Below are 21,327 nucleotides of genomic sequence, written 5' to 3' on the forward strand. Positions count from 1 at the left end.
CTGCATGATGTTCTAACCACTTTACTGTGTAATTTAGTAAACTATGTTCTTGCAACATGCGCAGAAAAAAACAGTAATAGAAATTGAATAGAAGATGCAAACAAGCTTCTGATTATGTATCAGCAAGGAGCTTCTAATGAAGTGTATGCTGTAAAGGACATATATAATTTTAAATTGATTTTTGAACCCTCACGATTTCTTTTATGGCTTCAAATAAAAAGCTGGTTAAAGAACGCTGTCTGCAGCAGGCTCCTCATAACTTCATTGTAAATGAAAAAAAAGTCTCCTCATCTGTTCACATAGTTTATAGTCTGTCTGCTTAACTCAATCAAAAAAAAAAATACCTTCATACACAGACTCACTTAAATATATGCACTCTTTGGCACCAGAGAAGGAAAGTGTATGTATGTATTTTATATAATTATATGACTTAGCACATGATACACCACCTGCTCACATTTCCTCATGTGTTATCATTTAATGTCCAGGTGATCTTATCAGAAATTCTAAGAAGTTTATTTTTTGGAGAGTTTCCTGTCTGGACTGACAAAAACTCTCGAGAGACTCCTCTGTCAATTAAAGTAGTGCCCAGCCACCCACTCTATCCCTCTCTCTCTCTCTTACACACACACACACACACACACACACACCCTCACACACACATCGTTCCTCCCTTAAGTCTCACTCTGCCTGTTCTGTGTTGGACAGATGAGTCAGTGGGACAATAATGGAGTGCAGAAGCATATGAGTGAGTTCTGAGATGACAGAGAGCCCGGCGTCCCCAAATCCCCCCTCTACTGCACCACAGCTCTTTGTCACGGTATAATCCTTCCTCGCTCGCTGAGAAGGCCCAGAAGAAGATTCAGAGAGAGAGAGAGAGAGCTGAAAGTCGAGAAAAGAAGATATGTAAAAGAAAAAGAAAAAACGATTTAACAGATGTATAGTTAAAGCTAATCAAAAAAATGGCAGAGGTAGTTAAAAAAAAAGAACAGAGTGGATTAGAAAAAAAAGGTGAGCGGTGGTGAGAGGGAGTCGCTGAAAGAAAACAGCTTGAAGGAAAGGGTATGACTCAGCTGCAGAGGCAATTAGGACAAGGTGCAATTCTTAGACAGAATTCAAATTAAAGAAAAGGCATTTAGAAACTGTGCATGTGAGACAAAGTAGGAGCGAAGAAAGAGAGAGAGAGAGGGAGAGTCAGTGGCCGATGTGTGTGGGTGGAACAAAGAGAGGGAGGCAGCCAAAATGAAAATAAAAGGAGTGGAAGACTAAAGCAATTAGCTCGTTTGAGTTGACAGAGCCGAACTGGAGTGTTTGGAAGCGATAAGGCGGTGAATGTGCGGCACGGGCAGGAGGCGAAACAACTGCATCTTCTCATCCTCCCCTATTAATACCACTGACACGCCATTGAACACTCTTGTTTCCAACTTAGTCATTTCTAAGCAACTGCACACGACACACCAACGCACACACACACGCCTGGAGCACATTTGCTGGTGCTAATGGTCTGCGTAATTCTAACACAACAGAATTAGTGCTGGAATAAAAACAAACTAATGCCCTCCCGTGTTTACCAGGAGTTTCTTTCCAAGCTGATACTGTGAATTTGCGAGGGGTTATTTAGAGCATAATCTTCTGTGTATATAAATAAATACTTCTTCTATTTGCTAAACCCGTAACCTCTCAGTCGTACTTTTTTCATATTGTCGTCAGTTACACAACGTTCATAACTGACATTTATCACGTTGTCTTTCCCTATGAAGTGCCTTTAATGGCTCACTGAACGAATACACAGTACACAGGCTAACATATTCAAACAGACAGTTTGTGTGTGTGTGTGTGTGTGTGTGTGTGTACATACTGCACAATTGTAGAAGACATTTGTCCTGTTGCCATACCTACTGAACAAACTTAATGTCTGAGTTGCTTTGCTCGTTTGAAGAATACATGGCAGCGATTGAAAAGAGAATAAAAGAAACAGATGACACTGACCTGTGCCGAGCTTTCACACAAAGATTACTTTGTTCAGATGAAGCACCGTACAAAAAAAAAGCATTCACACTTGAACTGTTTTCAAGGCGTCAAATCCAACAGTTACTGTCGCATGTTTGACAATAATGAGCTATTAAGTTTTATATAAGCTTCAGTTTTTTTAGTTTATGTTTAAGCAGTCCCGAATTACACAATTCTCAACCACACCTTGTTAATACATAAACATTATCTTATCGAAAAACCCCACTGCGTTTTATACATCAACCATTTTCTCTGATAAACTTCTTATGTCAGCTAGCTGTCTTCTTGGCGGCAGTCAAGAAGTGTTGAAAAAAAGATGCCAAGGCAGAGGTGTAAACAAAAATGCAGTTCCATGAGTGTCCTCTTGAGGCTGACTGCAAAAAGCCAAGGAGTCCCCATTTTGAAATGCCAATTTGTATAACAGAAATTAACTCTTTAACCACCTGGTTTAAAAAAAAACCCTGAAAAAACAAAAACATCTCTCTATAGCTCATTTTATGTGTCACTCTGTTAAAAAACGGTAAACAACTGGCAGTAGGGTTGCCAGGAAATTGTAAAAAAAAACTGTACTGTACTACTGTAAAATTAACAGGATCTTACTGTTGCTGAAATTTACAGTTTACCACTGTTTTTGTAAATACAGCAAAAAACTTTTATTTTAAACCATAACAGGAAAATACTGTTGAAAGGATTAGCTGTTTATTGCTGTTTATTTACACTTCTTCACAAGAGGTATATTTGCAGATTTTTACTGTGAATTTTAGCCAAATACTATACCTAGCTGTTGATTCATTTCTTCTATCAAAATGGACACAATACAAAACAATTCTAAACCTAGTGATTTGATAAATTACACCTTGCATGTCATCTTATAAAGCACCATGTTTTAATATGATAAATAAACATTGTATCTCAGCTCTTACACTACATAATGAGTGTAAGAGTTGTACATACTTTTTGTATAATTAGGGGAATGGTTGAGTTAACCGAAAGGTGGGGCCTTGCAGCTGTTGACAGGATCACACAGGCTCCACCTCTTCGCCTGTTTCTAGCCTGAACAAAAGTTAGACGGAGAAAGTAGAGGTGGGCGATATGGGAAAAATATCATATCACGATTTCTTATTGGCAAAATCACGATCACGATTTTATCAATATTTTATCACAATCTTTTTCATACTGATCTTTAGACAAATTTGTAAGTTACTGACCAGTTCAACCAAACTTATTTCCCTGTATGATGTTTTTAAATGCACAAAAACTGCGCTGACGAGTTTAATCTATTTGAAAAACATCAACAAAGGTCTGGAGGTCTCTCACCCAGAACATCTTTAGCAACAGAAATGTCTTTCCCTCAATTTGATCAATATTTATGCACAATTTGAAGGTTTTCCTCACCACTTTGAAATGATGATTTAGTTATGTGTCCTCTTTTTATGTTCATCAGGAACATTTTCACACAGTGATGCATTCATCTAAAAACATGTAGACTTCAAGTTGTTGAAGTTTCTGTTCTGTTTTAGCCCTGCAGAGTTCCTCCAGCTGGAGCTTCATACAGGCTCTGCAGCCTTTGTTGTTTTTTATGACATCATTGGACTAACTTTAGTTTGGTTTATATATAATCAAACATAATACAGAATGTGTTCATTCTGTGACACATGATCAAAGTAAGTTTTACTGACAGAAGAGTTTAATTCATAGAGGGGGCGGGACATCATTGATTGACAGACAGACAGTCACCATGGTTACTCACTCTCACCTGCCTGCTGCTTTGTAACGTCGTTTAGTGTAATCCCTATAGGTTCAGTTATCACAACAGGTGAGCTTCAGGTGGAGAAGCTTGATAAGTAACTTTTAAAAACTGAGAGAGAGCAGAAAACACCGACAGCAACATTTGAAACACCGGGGTTATATCTCCCCTCACTGTCTGTCTGAGCTCCTCTCTGTCTGACTCTCTGCAGACTGTTAACGTCTCTCCGGCTCCTTAAACGGTTTCTTGTGTCGCTATCCGAGATGTAAACTTAACTGTGCACACTATGCGGATAAGTTGACTGTTGATCACGTCGTGTCAGTTTGAGAAAATATCATAACATTCGCATGTAACCGGGATGGAGTCTTCAGAAAACAAAAATGTGAAGTCACCAAGACCACTTCCTATAGACGGCAAAAGGAGGGAACTGTCAACCAGTTGCCAACATTTTTTCAACAAACCTGGCTTCCCTCATGTGGCCTTATTTCCCACGACCCACTGTTATTTCCAGTTTTCTGGTGTTGTCTTTATAAAAAACGAGAAAGATGTGTCAATAGTAAGATGTACTACATTACTGTTCTCCTTGCCCCTGTGGCGTATCCTGCAGTAAAGCCCTTTTCAGACACAACGCGAGGGCGATGCCACTGTGTCTCGACACACATTACTTCCAGTGACTAAACACAACTGTTTCCAAAATACTACTGAGGCTCCCAACAAATTCAAGTAGAGCAACTTGTTCTGTGGACCTAAAACATAATGATCTAGGTACATCTTAGGATCAACAGTCATTTTGGCAATAACACAAATACAATTTCCGCTCAGCCTTTAAACATAAAAAAAAGGATCATTTAGAGATGAAACAATCAGCAAAGTCTGGTTAAACTTGTATTTTAAGCACAAAAAAACAACTTTTGTGAGTTTTTTCATGCAAATATTTCGATTTTGATGTGAACATTTTGTCATGAAATGTTCGACATGTTTGATTTGAACGTTTTTTCATGGAATTTTTTTTTTGACAGGTCAATCAAAAAATATTTTTTTGAAAATGTTCGACATGTTCAACGTCATAATTTTTTCATGCAAAGTATTCGACTCATGGGACACATGGGAGCCAATGGGAGCTCAGCTTTCACTCATTAAAGAACTCAAAACCTTTCATCTGTAGGGGTCTCTTAACATTACCAGCAACCATTATTTTACTAACAAATAATACATTTTATTAAATAACAAATATTATTTACGGTAACAATAGATTAAAACTCGTGACTATGGCTTTGCTGTTGTTTAAGCACATTAAGGACAGCACTGTTTGATGTGCGTATGGGGTGCATCTCACACGTGTTATGATAAACAAAAGTGTGTACTACATGTGTGAGAAAAAAGGAGAGCGAGAGAGAGAGTGTGTTGGACCACTTAATGAGTAGATTTGTCTGTGGTTACATTCCAAATTGCATACTTTTTTCTGTTTGTTGGCTGTGATAGGTTCTGAATACAGTGGTGAGCATCTAAAACCATATCGTGACTGACCCCTGTTGACCACTTTCTTACCAATCTCACTGCTGCAGTGATTTGCCAGAGGTAGGGAAATGGAAATTGGAGAGCTTGTTTAACCAACTATCTCATTTTTGAATGACTAACCAATGTTTTTTTTGAGAAATTATCTCACACAAACTCTTGCTGCCTCACTCCAATAAACAGCAAAAGGGCTTTCAAATTAATACTGTAATCATGCGTGGGACCTCCAACTGGGTTATTCAGTGGTACAAAATATCAATATGGCAATTTATCGTCATCCTGACTCATGTAATACTATAATCAAATCACTGATGCTAAGAATTGATATTTTAATTTAGAAAAATACTGCACTCAGAAGTGATTTACCTGGCAATTGACTCACTGTGTCACTACTTCTTTACTGCACGGTGGCTCTATCGACATGAAGGTGGACAGTGGATGAAGGAAAAATAACAAGACAGCAATGAATGGATGTTTAGAATTGCAGCAAGATGACACCACATACATTCATAGAGAATACTCAGAAACACTCAGCTCACAAGAGGAGACGCGACATTGACTTCACCAGAACGAGACAAGGATTTATACGATTCTAAGAAAACTTAGATGACGTAATATATGACTAGAAAAATAGTATTATATTCAATTGAAAGTCATGAATTGCAAAACAATGCTGATCAATTTTGAAAGGGGGTGATGGGGGAAATGTATCCGCTGTGATCATTTTCTCCACTACTTGCAACAATTTAAAAATGGTGAGGACTTCTTCTATGGTAATTCCCAGTTTTCCATGATAGCTGCTGCTCTTTGTCTACAGTATGTACTGTTATCGTGAATACAGTTTTCAGCCTGACGAGAAATACTGTGACGTTTAATCTCGCAGGATCTGGTCACATCCCTACAGAATACTGCATCTGATATCAATACCATGGGGCCATAAATCACACACCATCCCATTAGTTACCCTGCGATTTCTACCCCTAATGACTACAGCCAGTATTGAGCTTAACACTGTGAAGAATAAAAGCAACATAACTTGCATTCACTTTAAATAGCAGTTGATAAGGGTTCATGATTGAAGCTTTTTTATACTTATTGTTTTCTGAGTGACAACATTAAAAAAAAAATCATACTTGTAATATGAAAAGATCCCTCCCTCCTTTCATACTTAGGGGCTGTGGATGCTCGAGCTTTTTTTTCCCAGCAGCCATTTGTTGACAGCACTGACATACTGTAAAGAGGTTGCCAGAAAGGCTAACTCTCACACACACACACACAAACACATTATCACCCCCGTTCACACATACAAGTCATTTGGAGAGTGCAGCTCAAACGGTCAACTTGTGTTCGAACTGTGAAAGAAAACTAAAGAGCCGAGAGCGCGAAAACTTCACACACGGATGACGAGGATTCATGCCGAGGAATGTTTTACAGTCAGCGCGATCCCGCTGTGTTGTAAAAGTATTCATCTTTGCCTCACTTTTTTTGAAAGCAGAGAAAAATACTTCACATTGTGGATCATATGTGGATGCAAAATAAGATTTTGAGATGCTTTAAAACTTTAAGTAGACTGATTTTTCCAGACAAAATACCCTATGTTATTAAAAAAGGAACGCTGGAGAGTTTGTGTCACAACATGACAGCCGAGCAAGGATTATTTTCAGATAATTATAAATCATCACTTCTTGTAACAGTACTGCTTGTTAGGCCCGTCACTTGTTCCCCAAATGAAGATCGAATGAATGACAACCTACATGTCATTCATTTGAACTCAATACTAAAGCATGATGTTTCTCTTTATTTTGCATTAGCAAACAGAGCAGCAGTTGCCTAGCCAAGTGATGAAGTCATTCAACTAACCGTTAGTATGTCAATGATTTGTTTTATCTTAAAGGTCCCATATTCTGCTTTTTCTGGTTTTATATGCTCTTTAGTGTGTTTTCCAAGTGTCCTGTGCATGTTTAGGAACATCTATGTGCAAAAATTCAAAGTCCGCGGAAATGCGGCTTCTCCTACGTCCTCCTGTTAGCTGTAGCATTAGCGGCATGTAACGCTCGGTTCTATCCCCCCTCGATAAAAATTTGTCAGTCCGACGTCATTGTCAGTGTGAGATCACTGATCTAAGCCCATTGGCTCGTTGTGGCAAGCCCTGCAGCTCATGTTGAAATTTCTGAGAAGCGTGCTGAGCAACTGACCAATAACGACAGAGCGGATCGGCAGACCAATCAGAGCAGACTTGGCCCACGTGGGGTCTAACAGTGTGGGCTCAACAGAGTGTAGCTGACAGACTCAGAGCGTAGAGGGAGCAAGGAGGAGCAGTACATGAAAACAGACACTTTTTTCAAACATTAGCTATTGTGAACGTACGAAAGTAGGTACATAGATTAAATATACGAACCCCAAAAAGGGCAGAATATGGGCTCTTGAACCACGTACAAATAGAAGGCAGAATGCTGAAGCAAGTAGTATGTACTGGCATACTTTGATAAAAGTATGATAAAGGTCATCAATAATATATTAGTTAATTTCAAATACATCCTGAATAGAAAAGTGAAAATTGATCATGAATCTCAAATCTATGATAAACTCTTGCAGCCACACGTTAGAAGCATTGCTCATGGGGGCTGTGCTGTCAGTCCAACCTGTTAGTATGTGCGCTGAAATTAAAAAGGTTCAGCGACACACGTGCAGTAGAGGTGTGTTGTGTGGCTCCTGCATGGAACAAGTAGCAGGACAAACCTAGTATGAATTGTTTGGTAACAAGGAATTGGCGTCACAGCTCTACTCTGTTGGTTTTGTTATTCAGTAAAAAGTATTATTTTTTCCATTTTATCATCACTCTTACATATCTGCCACAACATGAACCCACCATTCTGCAGCCAGTGAATAGGCCCATTGAGTTTTGTTTGGAGTGGCTGTCTAACCAAGGTCCTCAAAGTAAATATGAATACAGTACATTCTGTCAGGGTCACAGTAAGCTCCCTATTCACACCGCTCCATGTCGACTACAATTTCCGCCAACAGCCAATCACCATTGCGCTGGAATCCAGGGAAACCATAGCAACTGTGAGGCCTTGGCTGTTATTGGCAGGGTCAACGGAATGAAAGAGAAATAAAGAGACGGAAGTCAAGTTTAAAGAAAAAAAGCCAAGTGAATCTGTAAAACTGCCAAAACTGCCAGTGAGCGGTGGAGATTTGACAGTGAGTGAGTCTGTTGATGAACTTACCATGGGCTCAGAAGGACTTGGTTTTATTGGTTCATTGGCATGATGAAGGTCTCTTTTACACTAGGGGTGTGTAAAGGTATGTGTTTCCTCCCCAACCATCACGCTTTGATGCAGTCATACAACAAATACGTCTGAGTGAGTAAAGAAAAAATGTGGTCACAGATGGCAGTAATTCAATCCAGTCTAGGAAAGGGTTAATGTGCGAAAAAATGCTTTGTCACCCGCTACGACACACAGGAGTTTGAAGACCTGCCGTGTGGGAAAATGTTGGATTCCCCGTTTGACTAGGAACAAACAGCGATGGAGTGCGAGGAGTGAATTGGTCGAGAATAGTGTGATGGCATTGTACAGCAGTTGTACGGTATGTGTGAGGAAACGCGTTGAACATGCTAATGCTAATCACCCAGATTTGCCAATTTCCCAGAAAGAGGCAAAAGGGAACAGGTGTCCAACAACTTATTCCTGCCATTTTTTAAAAAGCATCTATGTGAAAGCAGACAGGGCCAAAGATATACCGGAAGCAATAGGCATTTCAAAAGCTATCAATAAAACAATCAATCATTATTTGTATAGCACCATACAGCTAATGCACCCATATGCAGAAGTAGTATTTATAATTTGCCAGTCCATGGTCCCTGCCCTTTACAAGCTCACTTTCTCAGATAGTTTTGAATAACATTGGATGGAACGGTCATCTGAACTGCTGTTAAAACTACTACTACTGTGAAATATTTTCAAAATAAATGAAAAAAACAACACACCACTATGCATTTGATACTTCCTGTTGCTTTATTCCTGTTGAACTAAACTCGTATTGAACTGTGACCCCAAAACCGAGGTACGTTGTAAATCGTGTCTCTTGTTACACCCCTACTTTTACACTATTAACAACTTCACTGAATTGTTTTACTAAGCCTTGGTTTGGGTCTCCCATATCATTCACTCTGACAGAAAGAGATGAATGCCCCATACTTGAAAACTAAGTGGAATATATTTGTGATGTTTGTAGATCAATTGTGTTCGCAGTAATTGCATTTACAATAGTGTAGTTTTAGTTAATGAGAGACACAGTCTCTGAGAATCTAAAGTACGAGCAAACATTAGCTGGACTCATTATCAACACTTGTTTTATATCTTTCTCAAACACTAAAGAGTTTTGTTTGTTCTTCGAGACAGTATGGGTGTGGTTTAGATTTGACTGGCAGCGATGAGTTCCCCAAAACATAGTAAGACAAACCCTGGTTGCCCTACATTCAAAATTAGTAATATTTTTTATATTATATAATAGTATAATTACTAAATTATGTCGATGGTACACATGCACACGAACACAAAAAAAAGCATGGTATCCTCTTTTTTTATAATAAAGCTTTATCCATTTATAAAAAGGTAAGTGCTCAGAAAAATAATAATTCAATCTATTTTCTATTAAGCATTTTATGAGAGTCCTAATTATGCATCTTTATTTTTTTCACTTTCCAATCCCCTCTAATATTTTCACAATGAAATAAAAAGGATATTACTTGAGCTTTATTCTTTAAAATTCTAAAATAACCGTGGTCCATCTAAATCCTTCACTGTTCATGAGTATCAGCAGTATAGAGGGACAAGTTACAGACAAAATGTGTCAGATATGGCTGGAAGGTTTTGAATACCTCCAAATCAAAACATATCTCTTCTAAAAACAAAAAAAAAAACATATTATTTTCAGATAATGTTTTTTTCATGGGAATTTCATAAAAGACTGATTTAAAAAAAAAAAAAGAGTGAAAGTCCTTAAATGGCGTAAGTCTTGGATTCCGAAGGGACTTGTGTTCTTGTGTGAACCCTCTCTACAGAGATATGATAACTAACTACTAAAATGAAAAAAAGTACATTCAATTAAATCCCATAAGCCTCATATTTACTGAAAGCATTCATCTTTCTTTTTGAATAGTATCTTTTGTTGTTGTTGTTGTTGTTTGCCTCTGAGCGTGTGTTCATGTGTTCTGCTTTAACCTCCTTAGCAGTGAGTGGGAGAGGTAAAAAGACCCTTTCTTTCACATGCACATACACACACTGCACACAACTTAGTAAAGACAGACAGTAGGACTGACTGACATAGAAAGAGACCTGCAGGAACAACCTCCAGCTGCCACCCTTTATCTAGAGCTGCACTGCTCCAAAGAGAGCACACTGGCCTACATTACGCTGACATAAACTGTGCAGTAGTTGAGAGCCTGAGAGTGTTTGCTTTGATGCAGAATTATGGCACCATCATATTTTAGCAGTTCCTCTATATCATAAGTGTTTAATGTTTCATTTTGTCACTAAATGTAAATTGTCATTTGGATATGCAAGAAGGGATGAGGGGCTTTCCTCGTAAATGTTTAAACCTGTGTTAAAATCAGGATGAAGGGAAGTTGACAGCTCTCCCTTTCAAAGTAAGGTGAGGTCAGTCTCTCAAAGTAACTTAGCATCAGCCATAATATGTTGAATCTCTCAAAGGGATAACACTTCTTCATTTAAAAAAAGTTCACTCACCTGGTTCACACAAGTCATGTCCAGGAACTTAAAATGGGATAGTTTTATCGTGTATCTGTGCTAATACGAATTCTAAAAGCCTTTTTCTCCATCTTTCTATTTTCTGAAGTTATTTAGGAAAACTTTTTGCAGCATAATTAGATGGAAATTCACTCTTTTTTTTCTTCAGCTTAATGTGCCTACAATATTTTCTCTGTTAATTATACTGAGAAACTGTTTGGGAAAATTGCTTATTGCAAAGAAAAGGCTTTGAAATACTGTCGACTGTTAATTCTAACTAGTTTGGGACGGGTAATTTTCCGCAAGACTATTTGTAGATATTGTCCTTGTTTGTGTTGTGTTGATGCAGATGTGCTTCTAGCAGATGCATCTTCTCTATTATTACTCTTCTGTCTTTGTTGTCCCGATTTGCCTTGACCCAAAACCAAGGACCAGTATGAATCCAAAAGTGCACACGCACTGCACACATTTTTTGTTTAGGCTTAAATTAAAGCTTAATAATGTTTTTCAAATGTGCTTTTTTTTAAAGATTTGTTTTAGGGATATTTATGCTTTTATTTTAAGAGATAGGAGCGCGGATAGATTCAGAAATTAAATTATAGGGAACAACATTATGGAAAGGAGCCACAGGGTTGGCTGTGAAGATTTTTTTTTTCTGGTTATGAAAAATACTGACATTAATAGTGATGACTCTTAGCAAAAGAGACCATCAGCAACCGGATTGATTATCTCTTTAGAATTATCTTTAATGTTTGTACAACGACAGGTGCCAGGTGAGGAGAATGACATCGCCCTATTGAAACCGCATTTTTTTAAAATTTTCCATAGAAAAGGTTAAGAGTGAGTGATACGTTTGACTATAGAATGACAGAAGGATGATTTTTTTTCTGTCAGAAAACACAATGTAAGTGCATTCAGGATAAAATCAGCAAAGAGATAAAAGATAGCACTTTGTCCACAGAAGTCGCTAAAAATCAACACAAACCGAAAGTTCATCAATGCAGCTTTACTTCGTCGTTTGATATATCTCGGTTTATTCTGTTGAATGTTTCTGTTCTAAAAAGCTGCATTTCATTGAGTCACAATGTAACTTCACAGCCTTACAGAATGAGTCCTCCTATTTATTTAAAATTGTATTTATAAAATTGTTGCTCAGTAGATGCATATAGATCTAAATGAGTAGACATTTTTGGAGTGTGAGCCTATGCTGAGGTTAAGTCACAATATAGTGTTACTGTAAAGGAGTGCAGTCAGTGTTTATAGAGGGATAAGAAGTGATTCTAAGTCATTTCTCCCCTCTTAAAGGACCATGGATCATTTATTGCGATCCCTTTGTGGGCACAAAAAGCCATCAGTCAGCAGAGAAACTGGGAGGATTGCTGTGGTCGGCCACCTTACCAACACCTCTTACTGGTGGAGACTTCATTAGCAGATATGGATCTTAAGGCTTCAAGGACTTCTTCTCAACAAACCCCTTGACCTGAAACGCCGCCCTCCACAGAGCCTTATCCCAACCCTTTTTCCTGCAGTCTCCCTGAAGATCATATCTAGCAGGAGTGAGACGAACACAGTGCACAGCTGCGGTTTAGCCATTCTTTAACCTTTTTCCATCTTCTGCCAACGTGGAACGCAGAAGTCTCTGACACACTGCCAACTTAAAAGATGCATCAGTCTTTGGCTAGAGTTTTATTAAACCATCGGACGAAAATCAACATGATGGGACAAAAGAAAGGTGGGCAGTGAGTAAGCCTGCTCCAAAAGACTATATGCAAATTTGTGACAGTTGCTGTGCCAAACAGATAACAGGAGAAGAAGAAGGGGAGAAAAAGAGGCTGACTTAAAACACAACCTATCCCTATACTCACAAGTTTCACTCAATGATTTTAAGTCAATTAACAAATGATAAAGGCGAGAGGATAGAGAAAGAGAGATGGCAGCATTTATGACAAGACATCTTCACAGCTCATTTGCAACAAGGCAATATACAGTACACAGCCAAATTCAAAGCATACGACTGCCTCAGCTGGTGAAGATAAGACGGTATAGCCACCCAGGAGAATAGATTCATATTAACCCTGCTGATGTTTTCAGGGGAGGACTATTGTCTTGGCTCTTGTTTTCAACCGTTAACACAATGGCTGTTTCACTCCAGTCCTCAGCCTCTTCACCCTTGACACTTGGTGCAGCAAACCTCAATTGACTGAATGGTTGATAGTATTATGCCAAAGCTGGAACAGCCCCCTCTCTTTTTTTTCCCTGCTGTTAACAATCACGATGAGGCGGAGGGGAAGAAAGAAAAAAAAAAGCAAGTCCTCGTTGGGTCTCCTGTATGTGGCTGTTATGAAGCACATTAAAGGCTTGACAAAACAGCCACCAGCCTCTTATGAAGCCCTAATGTGGCCAGAGCCACACTGAGCTGAGGAATTAATAAGAGCCTGCTATTTTTTTTTTTCAACCCACACATACTGTAACAACCAAGAACACTCTGCGTTGTCGAAGAAATGAGCAGATATCATATTCCGGGGGGGGGGGGGGGGGGGGGTGAGATTGGCTATTTAGAAGTGTATTGCAATCACATTATGAGGAAAATTAAGAAAACACTTGACATAGTGAGAGGAGTTCCATCTGCTTATTGAGGCCCACCTGTACTCGCACTGCCAGGTGTGCTGGCTGAAAACATTAGCACCTCTCCATTCATTAATTCAGAGCCGTGGAAACCTCCAAAATAGGATTATTAGAGGCATTGCTCTTATGACTGCAATAGCTGATATTATTTGATTTTTTTTAATAAATGAAAAGTACATCCTATTTAAATAATATCTATATTTAAGCATTTTTTTTTAACTGACACCCACTCGAGCTGTATTCTAGACTGTTATGTAATGACAGTCCCTGTTTTGTTGAATTGCACCAGAGGAGTTCCTAATGTAATGCAGGGTTCTGATTGTGAATGCCACAAGAAGAATAGGAATACAGTAACATTATGCCCAACAGCAACTCACGCAGCACATTATTAACCATCTCCTGATGGAACAGGAAATCAAGCCAGGCGGTTTCTAAATGAAGCCTTGGTGTTCTTGTCAACTCACCATGCTCCATAATTAGCACAGAGGTCATACTGTAATTTCCCCTTTATCCCCAAATAGCCTCCACTGGTGCACTTTCGAAGCGCTTTATAAAAGACCAAAAACCTGCAGGGGTTTGATCAAATTTGAGGAAATCAGGACTGGGAAATGGTAGCATTTAGTGCAACAGTATAAGGTCAAAGGTAAAGCGTTTCAGTCATCAGAGAGACTAGGCAGACTCATTTATGGTAGCTGACCTTTAAGCAGTGTGACATCAAGATAATTCATATTGCTAAGCAATGCATTGACACAAACAGCATCTATAAAAAAAAATAAAACCAGTCTGCTTTCTTATAGCTAGGTGATATATTTAGATTGCTTTCTTGAAGAACCTGCTTTGACAGATTGTTTTCACCTCATATCATGATGAACCAAGCACAACTGCCTTTCTTCCTATTAGTTATTTAATATGGATTTTTTTTTTTCACTTGATGGAAAACTAACTCGGACAGTAAAATAGAACCTGCAGATGAGTAGTAAGGAAAAGAAACCCACAAAATGTTGAACTGTGGGATACATGTATTTTCCCCTTCACAGTCACTGAATAATCAATGTTAAGAACTAAGCTGAGGCATCAAAGACCAACAGCCTATCTGACCTGCATAGAGCCCCACTGTGGGGTATAATGCAGCATTGTACACCAGTTACTTAAAGACCCATTCATGCAGACACTAAGTAAATGCATAGGACCATAAGAGGAGGGGGGGTTTGGGAAGGATACGATTTACAATGCTGTGTCCAGATTTTACGATTAAACAGCTTACACACAAATGGAAATATATTCAGAGAGAAGAAAAAGCATCAGATGAAAGTGTTTCTGATTAGAGAAATACAAACCAAAGGTTTTTATTTTTCATAGCCTCCTTAGTCTCTCCATAAAAATAGTGTTGCTCAAAATAAACTGTTAAAAGAAAAAACAAAGTCATGTTTCAATGTAGTCCATGGAAAAGCCCCAGTATCAGACATTCATTTTGTTTCACTTCAATTGTCTGTTTTTTTTTTTTTTCCTCCAAAAGCCGAATGGTCAGCAAAGACCTGTATCACTGCACCGCATGTCTGTTCCATTGAAAAAAATTAGCATCGGAATGAGCCCTTGCAGAGACAAGTCAGGCAACTGCTGTTATGCATTAATAAATTAGCCCTAAACACTACACAAGCCGTTAAGAAGCATGTAAGACCTAAAGGAAAAAAAGGAATAGAAAATGCAACCAATAACAGAACAAAGTATTTGCGACAACTGTTATTAGCCTGCACTTCGTCTTTGCCAGTTAAACCAGTGGGGGAATGTGCACACTAACTAAACATTTTTAGATACGCTACAACTAAGAAGCACTGGCACTGTCAAACGCAGCTTAGCTCCGGCAACCAGGGGGTTAAAACCTTAGCTGCAGAAATTCACTGCAGTCCAAAAGCATTTGGCTGATAGCTACTGAACAGCACATTATATCTGTGCCATTACTGCTATCCTTGGACAAATGTTTCTATCCGTCTAGATTTTGCTTGTGTGTCTTTTTTTCTGTTCCTAAGTCTGGAAATACAATTTTATTGCATATAATATTTGGCACAGTAAAAACTGGAGCTTACATGTGGGGCTGTATTTAGAAACTGGTTCATATAAAGAGTTGTTTACTGCATCCTAAATATTCTAAAAAAAAAACAAAAAAAAAAAAAAAACAAAAAAAAAAACTAAGAACCTCTTTTCCAAGAGCAGATCAATCACAAAAGCAATTCACTATCTTTTTCTTTTTTTTTAGTTAGAAGTCACCAGTTATTAGAAAATAGTTTCAATTTACTTTCTTTTCTAATATAATCTGTATGTCTCACCACTGCCTTGACGGGAGTTTCATTTATATATATTTGTATCTTTTCATATTTATATACTTATATATAGGCATGTACAAGAAAGGAAAAAACTGTCCATGTTTTGCACATCTGTACAAAAGAAAGTTACCGTTTTTGTTCTTTGTGCATTCTATTGCATGGAGTGGTGAGCAGTGGAGTGAAGAGGGTTGGGGCATAGTCAGAGATAGATCCATGTCGGGGAGCATTACTTAGATTTGGGTCTCTTGAACCTTCTCTTTGCCATGGGTAGTCTTAATGGCGTAGGGATCCGTTATGGTGCTGATGTGGCTGTGATGCTGTCTGACTGAGCGATGGAGGGAGTTGTTCTGGGTCCAGTGGGCTCCATAGCTCCCTTGGCGGCCTGAGGAGGTGGACACGTACCCAGGCTTAAAGGTGTTGCTGTTGTGTTCAACTAATGTTGGCAGTACCAACACCGTGTCGTCCGAACCGCTAGATCCCGAGGTGGGCGGTGGAACAGGAGGAACTTCCTCCTCCATTTGAATGATTTCTATGGTCCTGGCTGCTGCCACCGTGCTCCTCTGTTGATGCCGCTTACGCAACTTATAGAACGCAATTAACATGGCAGCTGCAAGCAAGGTGACAGCAACAAAACAGCCAATGATGATTTTGGTGGTTTTCATCACCTCATCCAGGCTGGCGGCTGGCCCGCTAGGGATTCTGGCAGTAGGGATCGACACCTGCCTTGGAGTCTGAGTGCTCTGGAAGAGCACAGTAGGTGTGGAGATGAAGACAGGCTGAAACACAGAGGGCGAAGCGGGGATAGTAGGCTTGGGTTTGGGGGTCTCTTCCACGGTGGGCTCCAAAACCTCCACCGTTACAGTTGTAAAATAAGACAAATTAGACGTGTTGAGTTCAGCATTGCTGACGTTTAGGTAGGCCGAGGCGTTGGAATTCCCTGCCATGTTGCTCACCATGCACGTGTAGACACCAGTGTCTGACGGCAGAACGTTGGAGAAATTGAGAGTTCCGTCATTAAGGACCGATATCCTCGGATGAGCCGAGCCATGGGTCAATACGGTGCCGTTGGGGAGAAGCCATCTGACCGAACTCATGGCAGCAGTGCGACACTTCAGTTCTGCGACCCTCGCCGCCGAGATGTTAAGATCTCTCGGAGCGTCGAGTATAAACGGCGCCGAACACTGAAAGGTGGTCTGATCGACCTCCACCAGGTATCGACCTCTCATGTGGACCGGGGTGTGGCAGCGTCCGCAGCAGGTGGAGTTTGTGGGAATGTATTCTCTGAGCCACCAGGAGAGCCACACGACGTCACAATCGCACCGCCAGGGGTTGTGGTGCAGGTGTAACTCCACCAGGTACTGCAGAGGCGTGAAGAGGTTGTGAGGAAGAGACGACAGGTTGTTATGGGCCAAATTCAGCTCCACCAAGGCCGTGATGTCATCGAATGCATTCCTTTCGATAGTAGTGATCGCAGAGTTCATAATCCATAGTTTGCGTAAATTCTTGAGCCCGCGAAAGGCCCCGGGCTTCAGTTCGGGGAAAACATTCTCAGATATTTCTAGCTCCTCCAATCCCACCAGCGGTGAGAGATTAGGAAACTCCCGAAGGTTGCACATCCCCAAGTTGAGGTACTTGAGGTTGTGAAGGCCCTCGAACGCCCCGTCGGAAATGTACTCTAACTTCCTCAGCTCTCCAAGGTCCAGTCTCATGAGGGAGGGGACGCGGTTGAAGGCGTAGGAGGGGATGCTCTCAATGGGATTGTTTCTAAGCCATAATTCTCTCAACTTTGACAGGTACTCAAAAGCTCCACTGGGTATGACCGTCAGTCGGTTGTCGAACAGTTCCAGGGTGTTAAGACTGGTCAAGCCGTTGAAGGCCCCCACCTCAATCTGTCTGATGGCATTTCTGCCTAACTGCAGAACCTCCAGGTGATGCAGGTGCCTGAATGTATCCGCCTGTATGGTCTCTATGCTGTTTTCCATCAGGTTTAGGTACCTGGTGTTGGCTGGGATGTTTGGAGGAACCCGGATCAGGCTCCGGCGGGTGCACACCACCTTGCTGAGCTGGTTAGTGCACGAGCACACGCCCGGGCAGTTCTGTGGGTTAGCCGAGCCCAACGCGAGGCCTGTGGACTGGCACATACTGAGAGTGGGCACCATGAGGGAGATCACGGCGAGCAGAGCTGCGTTCCAGGTAGGCTGCACACTAACCTGGCCCAAAGGACTCATGGTGTGGAGGGCTCATTATTCTGCATGGTGGGGGGAGACGGCACACACCAGAGGACAGACCACCTTAGCCCGGCTGGAGCGACTCGCAGCTCCGAAGTTCCATCGACAGTGCAGGGAGATGCTACATCACAAATAGACATCGGGGAAAGAGAAAGGGGGGGAAAAAAGAAAAGCAGAGGGACAGAGGTGGAGATAGAGTGAGAGATTAATACAACAATAGCAGCAAACGAAAAGCAGTGCAGCAATGTAAAAAAAAAAAAAAGAAAAAAAAGATGAATAACTATATAAGTGACGTACCTCATTAGTTTGGAAGTGGTCTGTTTTCGCCTCTTTCCAAACGTTAAAAGCAACAGTCATGCATCACGTTAATTTATAAATCCGCTCCATGGAGAGACAGAAGACTAATTTTGTCTTGTTTTTTACCTCACTGAAAAAGTAAGGTGGCCCCCTCTATTAGCCCAGGGTACAAAATGGCTCCTACGATTAAAGACTGGAATCAGCATGAATAACACTCACAGGCAAAGGTAAGGCCATGAAGACTTAGTAGGTGCCTGGATCCTTTCTGCCCCCTCTAACTGCCCCCCCTGCCAGGCTGCAGACTCCAAAACGCAGCTCCACTGTGGATAAATCACAATGATCCATAGCGCAGTCAAAGACAGCAGAGGGAGGACAGAAGAAGTGGGGGGGAAAATGAAAAAGATTTTTTTTTTTAAATCCTCAGTCCTGTCGACTCCTGACACATGTGTTTGCTCGTCGGCTGGTCACCCGTTTTTCTGGAGAGACCTCCCTCACTGTGACTTTGCCAAGGGCTAGTCGGTCGCTGATTAGCCTCGTTGTGACAGAGACTGAGAGACAGAAAAAAAAAAAAAAAAAAAGGCTAAAGAACTCCCGGCACAGTCATCCCCCTCTCCTCTCCTCTCCTCTCCTCCTCCTCTGTGTTCTTCTTGTTTCCTCACACAACGTTGAGCTGGCCCTGGTCAGAGCAGCTGCAGGCTGCCGTGTGCACAGTTAGCAGTAATCCGTCTATTGCTCCTGGGGGGAGGGGGGGGGGGGGTGTTGGGGGTGGTGGGAGAGATGGTGGCGCTGGATGGGGGGGATGGGGGGGGAGAGGGGGGGGATGCTCTGCGCTGTTGGAGCTTTGCAAAAAAAAGGCTGTCGGTAGAGAGAGAGGGAGAGAGAGAGCACTCTTGTCTTCTTCTGCGATGAGAGAAAAACAGAGGATGACGCTTTAGAGGAGGATGAGCGTGGAAGTGGGCTCCGTATCTGTATCCAAAAACAGAAAGAAAAAAAAAAAAAGGTATTGAGGATTTTTCTTTCCACTTGCTGTTTGTGCCCAGGCTGTCTCCCGCAATTGTTCTTCCGCTCGCTTATGTTTTAGCTTTTTTCCTCTCTCCCGGGCTGAGGTAGTAAGTTGTGGCAGTTAGCCATGTGTGTGGCTGTCAGACTTGCGGCTGGCTGGTGGACTACTGCAGTAGCCGGAGTTGAAGAGAGAGAGAGAGAGAGAGAGAGAGAGAGAGAGAGAGAGAGAGAGAGAGGGGAAAAGAGAGACAGAAAAAGAGAGGAGAGAGAAACCACTGACAGATCAAGAGCAGGAGGAAGATAGAGTGCGAGAAAGGGGAGAGTGTGTGTGTGTGTGTGTGAGAGAGAGAGAGAGAGAGAGAGAGAGATGGAGAGGAGGAGGAGGAGGAGGCACGCGAGCACTCAAACAGGCAGCCCACCTTCACAGAAGCAGCAGGAGCAGCAGCATTCTAAAGCCACATCTCCTCCTCTTGTTTATTCTCCAATCTCTCTCTTTTTCTCTATCCCCCCCCCTCCTCCTCCTCCGTGTCGGTGTTGCAGGCAGGCAGCTAAGATGCTCGCTCTGCCCCCCCCTCCTCCCTTTGTCCTTCAATGGGAACGTGAATGTACTGCTGACGCACTCCTCTTCAGCTGCTCAGCCAGCCTCAGAGCAGTGCATTGGTTTGATGCAGTGTTCCTGTGTATTAACACATTCAACCTCCCCATCCTCCCCGTGTGCCTCCTCTTCCCCCCCTCCCCCCCCCCTCATTGTAACCATCTTCTCCTCTCTTTCTCTTCCCCCTTTTTAGGTCTGTGGTATCTCACGTGTTGCCTTCTTTCTCTCTCAATCACTTACCTGTGCCAATCGTCCCAGCTCTCCCCTCCACTTACCTTTTTACGCCGCCTCCCTCAAACCTACATTCAAATTCAAAGCATTCTAATGTATCACACAGAGACAGGAGGTCAGACTTTCCACTTCCAACTCGAGAGTCTGTTTGGGTTTTTTTTTTTGCTGTCTCTCTGTCTTGTGAGAACAGCAGTGGAACATGTTTCTCATAAACGCACAAGATCAACAAGAAAAAATGTTGTTTTCAAAAAAAAAGGAAGACTTTCTTATTAGCGTTAGTGTAAGAGCATTTATTATGCGTGTGTGAGTGTTTTGTTGGAGGTGTGGGGGGGGGGAGTTGGGTCCGGGGGTCCGTGACATCATAGAGGGCTGAAATGCTGACTCTGCTTCTGCTGTATCTGCTGGGCAGTTTTCTTCTTCGGGGAGGAGAAAGATGAAAGAGCTTGCTGCACAGTTATCTCTTAGCAAGATGAGAGAGAGAAAGACGGAGAGAGATAGAGGAGGAAAAAAGAGAGACTTACGGGAAAAGAGTGGCAGAGAGATGGGACAGGGGCAGGAGGAGATATATCCACGTCCTTGGTGAAATAGGAGGGAAAAGGAGCCTATGGAAGGGAAAGAGAGGAATTAGATAAATAGGTATATAGGGAGACGGATGAGGGGAACATCCTGCATAGTAGCCTCCTCTGTGAAATGGCACAGAAAAGGCAGAGAGATGAGGAGGAGAGATGAGGAGGAGAGATGAGGAGGAGTGTTGATAGTGCTGGATTAAGCATCATTTGAATGCAGGAGAAAGAGTTTCCCTCTCTCTGCCTTTGCTTAATGACCACATTCTTTCCCTCCCCTGTCACACATACATTCCCTACATTTCTGGGTTTGGGTCTCCAGAAAGAAGAAAAAGCACAGCACATGCAATCCATAATAAATGTGCCACTGTCAATTACAACTGTGATTCAAATGTGTTTAAAATAAATAGGACATGACTTGAATTTTTCCTTCCCTTATCGGG

The 21,327-nt window shown here is 41.3% G+C and overlaps 1 protein-coding gene and 1 long non-coding RNA gene across 3 annotated transcripts; one reads left to right on the forward strand and one right to left on the reverse strand.

Moving 5' to 3' along the window:
- Positions 1 to 5,816: 5,816 nt before the first annotated feature.
- LOC136179728 (uncharacterized) lies at positions 5,817 to 15,154 on the forward strand. Its single transcript, XR_010666711.1, has 2 exons — positions 5,817 to 7,432; positions 7,493 to 15,154. It is a non-coding gene; the product is annotated as an uncharacterized lncRNA (long non-coding RNA).
- lrrc4.2 (leucine rich repeat containing 4.2) lies at positions 14,962 to 20,629 on the reverse strand. Of its 2 annotated transcripts, none has more exons than XM_065957325.1 (2): positions 18,713 to 20,629; positions 14,962 to 18,317 (listed from the first exon to the last, which is right to left on the reverse strand). In XM_065957325.1, the coding sequence occupies exon 2, from the start codon at positions 18,194 to 18,196 to the stop codon at positions 16,199 to 16,201; it is 1,998 nt and encodes a 665-aa protein (XP_065813397.1). In that variant the 5' UTR covers positions 18,197 to 18,317; positions 18,713 to 20,629; the 3' UTR covers positions 14,962 to 16,198. The 2 variants fall into 2 exon arrangements, with proteins under 2 accessions (XP_065813397.1, XP_020508109.1); XM_020652453.2 differs by having other exon boundaries at positions 18,494 to 20,628.
- Between the last annotated feature and the right edge of the window lie 698 nt (positions 20,630 to 21,327).

The sequence above is a fragment of the Labrus bergylta genome, chromosome 7, assembly GCF_963930695.1.
Source record: "Labrus bergylta chromosome 7, fLabBer1.1, whole genome shotgun sequence".
Classification (NCBI taxonomy): domain Eukaryota; kingdom Metazoa; phylum Chordata; class Actinopteri; order Labriformes; family Labridae; genus Labrus; species Labrus bergylta.

Coding starts and splice junctions, on each gene's coding strand:
- lrrc4.2 (XM_065957325.1), bottom strand. CDS start 18,196: ATGAGTCCTTTGGGCCAGGTTAGTGTGCAGCCTACCTGGAACGCAGCT.